A 12406-nucleotide genomic window follows, 5' to 3' on the forward strand; every position below is an offset into this window, starting at 1 on the left:
TCTAATCTCTCCATTTTAATGCATCAGCAAGGGTTATTGACTCTTATCTTCCCATTTTGACACTCAGGTCAAGCAGGCACTGAACATATATACATGACGATCTGCCTGCAGCCAGCATCTTTCACAAATTCTCAAACAATAGTTTTAAACTTTCTAAGCTAGGTTATTTAAAGAAATCACTAAATTTAATTATGAAAACTGTTTGGCTAGCAAATAATGTCAAGTTTGGAAACAAGTCACTATTTTCACTAGTATCCTACAACGCCATGTGTTTCTGCATCACTAATTAAAAAAAAACCCTGCATGAAAAAGCAAAAATTCTTGTTTCTCTGTCCTATATGGCAGGAAAGAAGTTGGAAATCTGAAGGCAAATACATGAAGCACCACAGCCAGAAACTCGGGAAAGGAAGCAATTAAGATCTTCTTGACAAAATTGCAATGAATTTTGGGAGATAGTCACAGGAGATTCTCATGAATGGCAATATCTGAATATCGATGATTACCATCCTACCGCAGAAAAGGTGGTGGTCAAAATTATGCTGAAAAACCCATATCAAATCATCAAAAAAGTCAGTAAAATAAGTATTTGTCTAAGGTAAAGATATTTTGTGATGTTGTACCACTGCAGAAACCTTAACTACTGTCTGTAAGTCTTTGGTTGGCAACAGACGCAGACGGCATGGGTTTTGAGATTGGCTTAAACTATCTGCAGAGGTGACAAAACTCAGTAGCATTGTTCATATTGTTACACTTATTGCCTGTCTGCACCATCTCCCAAAATTATATACATTTCTGAGACCCTCAGATGAGAATCAAAGGAACTTTTGAGTTAAAGAAAAATTATCTATAATACATGACAAAAAAGCAGTGGATAATATCAAGCTACTTAAACCAACAGCAGTTGTTTAGCACTAAGCACTTTTGAATACCAGCCCAATTCTTAAGTTGCCTATCATTTTGGCTCTCATTTTGGAAAAATCTTGCCTTTAATGGCTATATACAAGTAATGAGAGACTCGGCAGTAAGGTCTACTTCACTTACATTACTGCCTTCACAGTATGTCTTCAATTCCTCAGACAAATATTTTTAAAACAGATCTCAGAGACTCAGTTTTGTCAGCAATGTCATTATCTGGAGAAGAAAGATTTCAGCAGAGAGGCCAACAGTAGAGAACTCCAGCAAGAGGGCAGAATTAGGAATGTGAGGATATAATGATGCCTGGTGCCTCTGATCAGAAAGTATTAGACTTCAAACCAAGAAATGAATACAGACACTATGGCAACATATGAGTAACAGACTATCAGAAATGTAATTCTGAGAAATTAATAAAACACTGGCATGTAGAAATGCCTAAGGAGAAAGAACAACTGGAAACATCTGAAAAGAGTTGATCAGTAAGTACTCAAAAACGTTAATGAAGAACATACTTTGAAAAAAAAAAACAACCCATACCTGGAAACACCAAATAAACATGTCTATCTGATATACGTCTCAATATCTTAGGGAATTCTTAAAGAATTAGTGAGGATAGCAAACAAATGTAAGGTACCTTTTAAAAGTCTTTCCAGGAAATCTACACGGGAAGAGTTAGTTCTCTTTCCTCATTTCTCTTTACAGGCTTATTACTGTAGGTAACTTACTGTAACATTAGCTAATTTTGCTCTACATTCTAAAGTATTGTACTAGACTTAAATATATATATATATACACACACACACACACACACATTCTTCCTTTCTGGTTTTCAAATAAGGAAGAGAATCTTGGCAAATATTTGTCAGATATTGACACACAATATAGAAGCAAAATACAGACAACAGAAACAAAACATAGACAATATGGAAACAAAATTAGTTTTAGGAAAAAACTAAGACAAAATGGCAATCAACAGAAGAGATGACTAATGAACAAGACATCAGATAAATTGATTATTATTAAAAACGGCCTTAAGCATTTGTGGAACAAAGCGACAAGAGATAACGTTTGATGCGATTTCTCTAAAAAATCTTGCTCTGTGGACAAACTCTGAAGAGCTGGGATGTGATACACTATCTCATAGACTGAAAACTGGCTGACAGACCATAAGCAAAGGGTAATGATGAGTGGCAATGTACTGAGTTGGAAGGGAAGTGTCCAGCTCTGTGCCAGAAGGATTAGCGTTAGTTACAGTTTTATTTAATGTCTTTATTAATGAACTGGACTAAGGGACACACTGCATAATGAATCGATTCTTAGATGAAACTAAATGTTGAAAACACCATAGAAGACAACGAAATTAGCACAAAGAAGCTAACAGAAGTGAGATATGTGGGCACAAAATCTACAAACAAGATAGAGCATAGAGAACTACCATTCCTTCCAGGGAAAAATAACCCAAAATATGAATAGATTCAGAGACAATAATGCCAACAAACTCTAGTCCAAAGCCAGAAACTGAATTAAATGTTGCAGAAGAAAACAAAGAACATCCATGTCCATTGGGGCTGTATTTTCACAGCTATCATGGATGGGAAAGGTATGGGACGGTAACAATGTAATTTTACTACTGAAAAAACATAGAGTTATTAGTACACCGAAAAAGAGGACAAAGGCTTTTGTGGTCCAGTTTAGGAGGTTTGTTAATATTTTTAACTGGGCCAAGAGGACGTAACACAATAACTAAAGCTTAGTTACACAAAAGAGGGGGAATTTAGAATAAAGCACAAATAAATTGAATGTCAGGGTAAACACTCTATTAATGAGGTCTGTTAGGAATAATCTCCCCACAAAGTTTTAAAAGGTATAACACTTGAGCAATTTACAGTTGCTCCAATTTGAAAGAAACATTCAAATATAAATTGTAAAGGATTTTTCAGCTTGGCAAAAGGATAAATAGAGAAACTCTAGAGATCTTTCTCAGTCATTGGCTTCAATCAGCATCATGTAATTCATTACCATAAAGCTGACAAAACCTGCAGCGCACTTCAGCTTAGCACTAACCGGTCCTGAGCTGGGCTGAGAACTTTGCCTTTTGCGCTTTCGCAGCCGAGCCCCTTTATGGTGCCGGCAACGTATCAAACAGTCCTCAGCGGGTGCAGTGCACGGTAGTAGACACAAAAAGGGCACTGAAGTGTAAAGGAGCAGCTTCCACCACCCTGAAATTAATTTCATAAACCCCATTAAGCAGTGAAACGAACAGAAAAGTGGCGTTAGGGAAATACCCGTGGCAAAACCCCTCGGCCCCGGCCCTGGGGAAGCGGCCGGGGCCGCTGTGCCGGCCCGAGCGCTCCCCCTGGCGCAGGCAGGGCGAAGCAAGAAGTTACTTCGCGGTAAAGGGAGTGTAATGAATTTGCTGCCTGGGAAATAAATGACTTCTTGTTTGTATCGCAGGTTAACACAGGTTGTGTCATGATATGATTCCTAAGGTCCCTCGGGCAAAAGATAACGACCGATAAAGGGGTATTTATGGGAAAGAGGAAACGAAATGGGAAATTAAAAGATGTGGTTTTCAGTACAGCCGTATCACTGCAGATCATCAGGAGACAGAGGCACGTTTATATGCCTCTAAATCACAAATCCTCCTACAAAACCTTTTCGTTTTGTGTCCAGTTTCCAACCTTGCTCCCCCCCAGCATGAGTCCTGATCACCCCTCAAATGCAAGTGAGGGGACAGCCCCAGCGCAACCTCAGCATACTCGAACCGCACACAGTCGTACACGTATAATCCACCTTTTGCACAGGTATAGGCTTTCAATTCTTATTGCTTAGTTTTATCCATCAGAAAGGTGTTAGCAATGACAACACTAAAGCTTTTTCTTCCTACTGTGCTTGAGAGCTTGCATACTCTTTTGGTGGCACTACAAGACCACATTACAATGAGCAATGCTGGCGAAGGGAACAGGAGGAGAAGGGCATAAAAGTGACAATTAGAAGAGAGTTTTGTCTTTAGTCAAAACCCCACTAAGGCAAAGATTTTCTTAAAAATAAAAACCAAACAACAGAACCCCAAACCAAAAACCCTTCCCAAGTCTCAGCTCAAGACAATTCCATCATCTGTGTTATGCTTGAAATGAAATACAGACTCAAAATACATCGACTCATCTCTGTTCACTCACTTTGCTTTCTTCAGGAAGTTTTCACTGAATAACAGTCCCAAAATAGGCCAGTCCATCCTGGAATGCAACTTTTAAACACCCTGGCCTCAGGAAGGGAGGTCTCAAATACAGAGGCCATCTTGTTAAAGGAAGAAATCCCCAGGAGTGGGACTAGCTGTGAGAATAAAGTGTTATTTATATAATAAATACTGCCACATTGGGGAATTACGAAGTAGTAGTCCTATTTATGCAGAGCAGAATTTGTTTTCAACTGCACCTTTTCTTTCCAACCTAATTTCTCACAATGCAACCCATTAGGACAGAAGGATCTGAAAAAGCTTTTTATATCCTACCAAATATACACAAGGATAATTAGTTCTCTTTTGTTATTCTCTGTAAGGGTTTATTATTGTGGAGAAGCTTTTGCAAATTGAAAGAGGTTGCATTGCATTCTGAAGGCAGAGCTGTTCTTGGTTTTTATTGTGCAGAGATAATTGAACAGAAAAGTTCAGGAAAAAAGGTGAAAATATAATTCACTGTGATCTCTATAGGAAGATCAGATTACCACATCTTAATTGTTTTTAGACCAGTATTTTAAAATTACATTCCACAATCTGTTAGGTCATGCAATTTAGGTGAAGCTTCATACTACATAGAAGCAAATGTCAATGCAAGTTTTGTTTCCTAACATTATAAGCATTTCTACAAAATGTATAAATCGCATCTTATCTAGTAAATATTCTCTTTATAATCTTTAGGTAGTTTGACGACGAGTGAAAAAATTCAGTGTTAAAGTCTCCAAAGAACTTAATTTGCAGTAAGTGATATTACATTATCTCCCTCAAACTCTTCCCAAAAGTAGCCTCTAATATTGACCAATTCTATTTTAAGAATTTTAGGGGTCTAACTTCTTACATAATAAGCCTTCTGGGTTTCACTTTGTCATTGCTGTTACATTCCACACTTTCAGCTAATTTCCAGTTAAACTGGGAATTAAAGAGCCACTGGCTTGTGTCCATCACTGTTCCATTATCTGGCTCTGCCTTTAAAATTCACATCTTGTGGAAGTTGGAATAGTCAGTCAGGTGCAATTATTTTGCCCCCAATCCACCATCTGTGGCTTTTTGGGGGGTTTGGGGTTGGAGTTTTTTGCTTCCATTCTTTCTGCCTTACGGACATGAAGCTGGCTCTGTAGATGTTGGAAGAGTGTTACTCTTCCTTCTAGTAACGTCTCCTTACATAAACTGAATTATAGTGTATGTTTTGAGGTAAGCCTCTTTGAAGACTTCTAAACCTGTATTCTCACTCTTCCATGCCAGGACCTCAAAACATATATATGAATAAGATAAAGGGCCAGATGGTGCCTGAAAGACAGAACAGTAGATGGTGAAAGCTTCACTGGGTTTTGAAAATTAAAGGTGTTCTCTTCCAACTTGGGAGCACAAAGTTCGATGTCTGTTTTACAGTGCTCTGTTTTACAGCTTCTGTGGCAATTTCTGTGTGACATATTCCTTAATTTCTTTGTATCTCAATCCCCCCTCTATAAAATGCAGTAACAGGACTTCACCTCAGAGAAGTTTAAGCACACACAGGTAGATCCTTCCAAGATCATAAACACTGTTTTTAAGGTGTATCTTTCAAAGGTACTAAGATGTCAGGAAGTAACTCTGTAACAAAACCAATACATATTTAAAAACAAAAGGCTGTAACCCTTTTCTCCACATCTTAGGTCTCACATTTATCCCAACTACCCTTAAAACAATTCTATTTCAAACGGGACATTTTTGTGTCATCAACAGTCTTCAACAAATTAAATCAGGAAGTTAAAAAGGAATTTTTTTTTTTTTTTAAGATTAGAGATTGCTGCTTTTTGAAACATGCTAATAAGGAAAGACAATTTCTAGAATGAATCAGTCTGTCCATGTGTTAAGTTTTATAGCTGAATTATAAACCGTTGGGAATATGATGTGTATAACAGAAATGTTTATACATCCTTAATGACAGCTGTGCAAGCAACAGTGCTCTAATATGGCACACAGATAAAGATTTACACTAGAAAAAGAGAAGAACCATTACATTTTGAACGTAAGCAATACATAGTTTTGAGGCACTGAATATTTCCTATTATAGTAGAACCGCACATATGAAGCACTAAACTTTATGTATTGTCATTGCTTTCGGTCTTTCAGTCCCTTCATTTATGCTGAAAATTTGCAAATCCTTTATGCACGGAGCATTGAAAATGTATAAATATTTTTGAAGAGGTTTCTTAGAAATTGAAAAGCTCTGGTCTTATTTGAGTCAGCCTGTGATGTGATCATAACTTGTGTCAATTATGAAGTCTCAGAGATTGAGGGTTTGTTTTAAGCAAGCTGGGGTTTGTTCTTTTTTTGTATTTCACAAAAACAGAAATTTCATGCAATGTTCTTGAACGAAATATAAGATAGCAACTTTTAAAATTCAAATCTATTATTATACTTACTCATATATAGGAGACACTGCTGGGTCTAACTGCTGTTAAAATATAGAAAAACACTCAGTCCATGCCTGCAGAATGGATGGGATAGCGTGCCAGTATCTATTCACATTACTTACACATAAATATGCCCCCAAGCAAACACATTCATATCAGTATTACTTACCTTGTCCCTCTTTCCCAATCCAGATCTAATTGCCTATGTTGTAATATCATTGCTTGTTCCAAGCTTTTGGATTTCATTAACTACTTTCAAAGAAAAATTGAACTTTTAAGCTTATTCGTTGTTAAAGGACAGACAATTGTAGTGACTGACTTACTTTTTAAAATGAAAGCTGTGACTTTCAGGGAATTACATTATTCCAAGCAGTAGGACTGAGGTAGAGTCAAACATTGCAAGATGCCTGCAAGGATCACAAGAACTGGCAAAACTGTTCGAGATACTCACAAAAGCCCACTATAAGTGAAGCTAATCTTCCTGTTGCTCCCTCTAGAGTAAACAGGAGATGGACTCTTCCAAGAAAGCCACCAAATTAGGCTCCCAGTCTGAACTGGACAAACCAGGAACTTTTCTATAGACTGTTGAAAGTCAATTAACTCAGGCAGGTGACACTTAACCTTTGTGAAGGCCTGTGCTGGCTTCAGTGCCAGCTTTATGTGCCACATTGCAGGAATCAGAAAGTTACTCCTAACCATGGAGGATCCAGTAGTAATGCAGAGTGAGCTACAGGGTCATGAAAGATGCCTGGCACTGCAGGAATACAGGTTCTGACTCAAAGGATAAACATTGATGGTATCACATCCAACAACTAACACCTCATTTTAACTATGATCCTGTTACATTAAGAGATTTCTCCTCCCTCAGTTAACCAGTTTCAAAAGTTTTTTTTTAAATGAAAAATGTCTGTGTGCTTCAGTCCAAAACACTGGATCAAATAGGTCTGAGAAGGAGCAGATGAAGAATAAATAATAGAATAGCAAAGTGAGTATAAACCTCAACACATCTTGGGCAAGTGACCATGCTATGAATTTTAGAGCTGCAGACACACTCCATTGCTAATAAATTACAATACTGAAAAAGGATTTGGACATATACTCTATCGGTAACTTTTTTTCCTTATGGAAGTTCCTTCACCAAAACTTTTTGTATCTTCAACTTCAATGGTGAACTTGGAGGAGGACATGCTTCAGTCTCCTGCTGATTTATCTCTTGAACTCCCTGGTAAACTACCAACAAGACAGCCAGTTGGTACCAACAGTAAAATTTGGAAAGAGTATCAGAGAGAAAACAGCAATGCTGGTGCAGCAAAGGCTTAGACTTGTTGCAAAAAATTTTGATCAAAAGAGAGTGGAGAAAAAATCTAACAATTTTTCTGGCAAGACAAGTTGTTGACGTAGCTGTTATCCTGCTCATTCAACTCAAACTGTGTATGCTTTCTTCAAAATGTAAAAGATGTTAATCACTCAATACAGTGCTGCCCAAACATCCTGTCTACAGAGATTCTTCATGTCCTGAGAAATCTTCTAGTAAATTTTACACAGATGATTGGGTACACATTCCTGGCTTACTAGGCAACCTTTCTGGATTTTGAGCACAATACCTTTTTATCAGTGTCCATCTGACGTAAACGTGACAAAATTCAGGAAACATTAAAAGGTAAAAAAAAAGCTGTGAATTCACATTGACTTTTTTCAGTCAGGATAATTAAAATATACAACAGTATGGTCATCAGCTCACAGCAATGACCAGATGGACCTGGCAACAGGGGATCATTATGTGGAAACAAGACTCAAAAGTTGATTAGAAACCTATTATTTAAAAGTCTCTTAATTGTATAGTGGAACTGAGAAAACAAGATGCAACACTGATGGCTCAAAACAATAACACAGCATCTCTCAATGAGTTCAGTACACTTGCCAACTGACATCCCCAAGAAGAAAATATGCTTTACAGTTTCTCCCTATTTACATGTAATTGGCAATTCAAAAACATTCAAAACTGGCAGAAGCAGGAAAGAATAATATTTCAGTAATTCCACATTTGTACTGTAATTAAAAAGGATAGAGCCACTTTAAGTTAACTATGATAACTTCAGCTTGGCATGAATTCAAGAGTCAAAAGAGTAATTAAAAAAAAAAAAAGACAAGACTTACTTATTCCATGCTTGTCTAAGGTTTTTAGGGCTGTACTGTGTAAACCGTTCTGTAAGAAAAAGAAGAGGCACATTCAATTATTTATGCTAAAACCAAGACTTTTTGTTCAAATATATTTATCTACTGTCAGTTTTCATCATTTCTATGTAACTACTGCAGCTCACATCCCAGGATGGGGAAAGAAAAACAGCACAGGAGCAATTGCCATACAAACACAGAGGAAAAAAAACCCCAACCCCAAAAAAAGACCTCAACTTGTTCAAACAAACCAACCAAAACAAATCATCATGACCTAAAGCTCATTTACTGCAGCATCACCAGAAATGGAAATTTTTACAATTATTTCTAAAGTAGTTTTTGACTGCTGGGGAGAAAAAAGAAGCCTGAAATCTAGTATTTTTTCTTTCTTAATCACAAATACAATTCTCTGTGACCTCACTGTCATGTTTTTAAGCTTCTCAGGGGGCATAAGAGTAAGTGTGGGTCTGTGTGACAACACAGGGATACACAGAACATGATGGCCCAATAAGAGTCCATTTTCTAAAGAACACATATAAATGATGAGCAGAAGTAACAAGTACAGTGACAGCTTATTTACTCAAACGTTAAGTTCTTAGGTTCAGATATAAGTGCTTTCCCTCTCATATCCAAGAAGATGTTTGCTCTGCAGTAGGACTCTAGCTGGCAGAAGAAGATGCTATGAAAGCTGCTGCAGAAGTGAAAAGCCAGTACTGTTAGCGCTTTGAACAGGACCTAAGTGCCTCTCAGGAAGAAAGAAATGCAATCCAGCTGGAGAATATAATAACATTTTCCATGAAGCTTCATCACACTGAAATCCTACTGTGTAGACTGGTACTCGCCCTGGCCAGCTACCCCAGTGTGATGGCATTAGTTGCTGTGAAGAACTCCTAAACTTGCAAAATACTCCATAAAACCTCAAAAATTAATTTTGCTTCTCCTCCACCCATGACCATGACATTTAATAGGCACACTGTACAGTTACAACAGTGTTTTATATACATATGTATATATGCATACACATATGCATGCATCTTACTGTGCAAAACAACTGTAAATGTAACTTGGGAGGGATCGTGCTCAAATTCCTGTATTTGTATACTTTGCTTATGTCTGCTTATGTCACTTCTAAAGTTGTCATACGTACTTCATACGTAGTCAGTTCTAAAGATGCCAAAACTATGACACATACAAAATCCTAGCATCAATGTGGATGATTTTCTTTTTTCTTTTTTTTTTTTATTTAACTAAAAAGACATATGCAGAAACATCAACTCTCACAGACTTCACTATCAGAAGTTTTCGGTAAGCAGTAGACCTGCAAACTGTGCCTGAGGGCCACTTCACATTTACAAATGTTGTTGCTTTAACCATACTGATGCAGTTAAAGCAATGAAATCATTCCCTCTTTGATATGTATGACAAGTTTACTGGAAACTGGAAGCTACATGACTATAACTAGTTTTAGCACCAATATAAATTATAAATATCACTTATGTAATACTGTATCTAAATTTACTCAAATAACTTGCTTAGCAAAATCACCAAATGCTAACTACATAGTCACACTGTTAAAGGCTTTTAGATGAACATATGAAACAGAAGTTTGAAAGGGTTTCTCGTGGGTTTTTTGTTTGTTCGTTTGTTTGTTTGCATTACCAACAAAAAGTTTCTGCACTTGGAAAATACTTGACTACTGTAGATGACCATTAAAGTAGCACCTAGCTGGCTTCTCTGTTAGAATGAAGATGTTTAGCTAAGAAAAGAGACAACTCTCAGCAACTCTCAGATGTGCTATCCTTACACAGTTCTCAACAAACTGAAATTATTACATTGAATTTTTATATATAACTATATAGAACATATATAACTATGTTATACGCCTTAATTTGTTGTTAGGATTAGGATATTGTAAGAAATAAATTATAGGCCATATGGTACATTATACTAATAGAAAATATATTGCTCTGTAAATATATCTCCCCAAATAAAATATTTTTATTGCTAATTTTGTGCACATTTCTTAACATATTTGAACTCATTTCTCATTGTTGAAAATGGTACCATATTGCTTAGCGTGAACTTGAGAAGGATTTAGATTGAATACCACACTACTGACATTATCCTAAATCTTGTAAAGTTGCTCTACAGTACTTTCCAATTACTGATAAAGTCAGTTATCCCAGGCACTTAGCAGCTTGGATACTACAAAAAGGAAAAGCACTTTAAACCATTGTGGTAGTTTTTTTCTCTATTTTCTGTTAAGGCTTGATAACACAATGAGTGCAGAACGTAAGGGTTAAAGAGGGGAAAAAAGAAGTTGCTGGGTACTTTCTTACAGAGAGCAGCAAGTGAAGAGATTTCTTTACCATTTTCTGTGTGCACATATTACAACAAAATAACTTACCACACCTGAGGCATCCAGATCAAAACTATAGGAAGTGCCAATGTCTTTTTATCTCTATTATACACTGCATACAATGCATCTACTACAGATGTGCTAATGCCAATGCCCCAAGGTAGGTCTTTAAATCAAGTGGGCAAAGTAGTCAGGACCATTATTAGATGCAGCCATGGTTCAGTACCAGTAACATGGCACTGGTGTCAGTGCTTATGATTATGTTTTAACATCCAATAGCACAAATAAAAACTCAGCACTGAAGTACATGTTCCATAGTAAGTAGTTCAAGCATTGTATTGGCATTGAGAGTATGGCCCAAACTTACACGGGAGAGGAACATCACAATTCAAATTGTACCTGTTGTTTACTAATTCAGCTTCTGCTCTTCAGAGGAAAAGCCTGAGCTCTAGCAAGGTTAATAGCCAAGCTGTATTGGCCTCAGCAGGACCTGAGCTCACTCTTGAATTTCAGTTTACAAATGTGAATTAAAAACTTATATGCAAGCAGATACTTACCCGTAAAAACTGGAAGAAAATAAAGACTTTCTATACTTCATAAGTAAATAGTCCAAACATAACAGTGTCCATTCATTTATGACAAAGGACTGAAAAATAAGATGCAGCTAGACAGTGATGCATAACAAGAAGTCTGAGATACACATAGGAGTTCAGCTAATAAAGTGCAGATTTGCACATTAATCTATTTTGGTGCAGAAAAGTGCTGGGTGGAAAGAGAACTGAACTGACTTGAAGCATTGTTGAAAAGCTAACCTAGACCCGGGGAAAGACAGATTTTGATTTTATCTGTCATTCTGCAATGTTTTGGTCAGATACCGAGCTGGTTCAGACTGGCACAGCAACACTGACTTCAACAGACCTACATCCACTTAAAACAGTTGAGAAGTATCATATACAACTTATTTTCTTGATTGGACTGTCAGTGGTTTACTTTAATCGAGTTAAGCTATTTTCACTGTGGGAGGAAAATATACAGTCAACCACTTGGCCAAATTGCCTTAAGGCCTTAATGTCCAAAGATGTGTTTCAGTTCTGCAATAAACTGAACAACTAGTGCTATGCCAGATGAGTTTTTACCAAAAAAAATGATACACTGGAACCAGTTATGTAAATGCTGTTATAAAGGACATGCATAAGCAAAATAAACAAACTTCTCAAAGAGATCTTCCTTCTTTACTCAGTCTACTGCTCTACTGTAAACCTCTTTTTAAATAAGTACCTTATACACTCTACTTATCAGGCAGGGAGAGGGAAAACTAGGGGGAAA

At 37.0% G+C, this 12406-nt stretch overlaps 1 protein-coding gene across 6 annotated transcripts in view; it reads right to left on the reverse strand.

Moving 5' to 3' along the window:
- CDK14 (cyclin dependent kinase 14) overlaps window positions 1-12406 on the reverse strand; it is a 334071-nt gene that overhangs the window by 84230 nt on the left and 237435 nt on the right. For 4 of the 6 annotated variants that reach the window (XM_069775346.1, XM_069775384.1, XM_069775377.1 and 1 more), the window contains one exon: window positions 8704-8752. In XM_069775346.1, coding sequence (XP_069631447.1) covers window positions 8704-8752 — 49 coding nt within the window. Of the gene's footprint in view, window positions 1-6555; window positions 6588-7721; window positions 7777-8703; window positions 8753-12406 lie in introns of those variants that run through there. The other 2 variants (XM_069775364.1, XM_069775356.1) reach the window with 2 other exon arrangements.

Source organism: Haliaeetus albicilla, chromosome 2, assembly GCF_947461875.1.
Source record: "Haliaeetus albicilla chromosome 2, bHalAlb1.1, whole genome shotgun sequence".
NCBI classification, from domain to species: Eukaryota; Metazoa; Chordata; class Aves; order Accipitriformes; family Accipitridae; genus Haliaeetus; species Haliaeetus albicilla.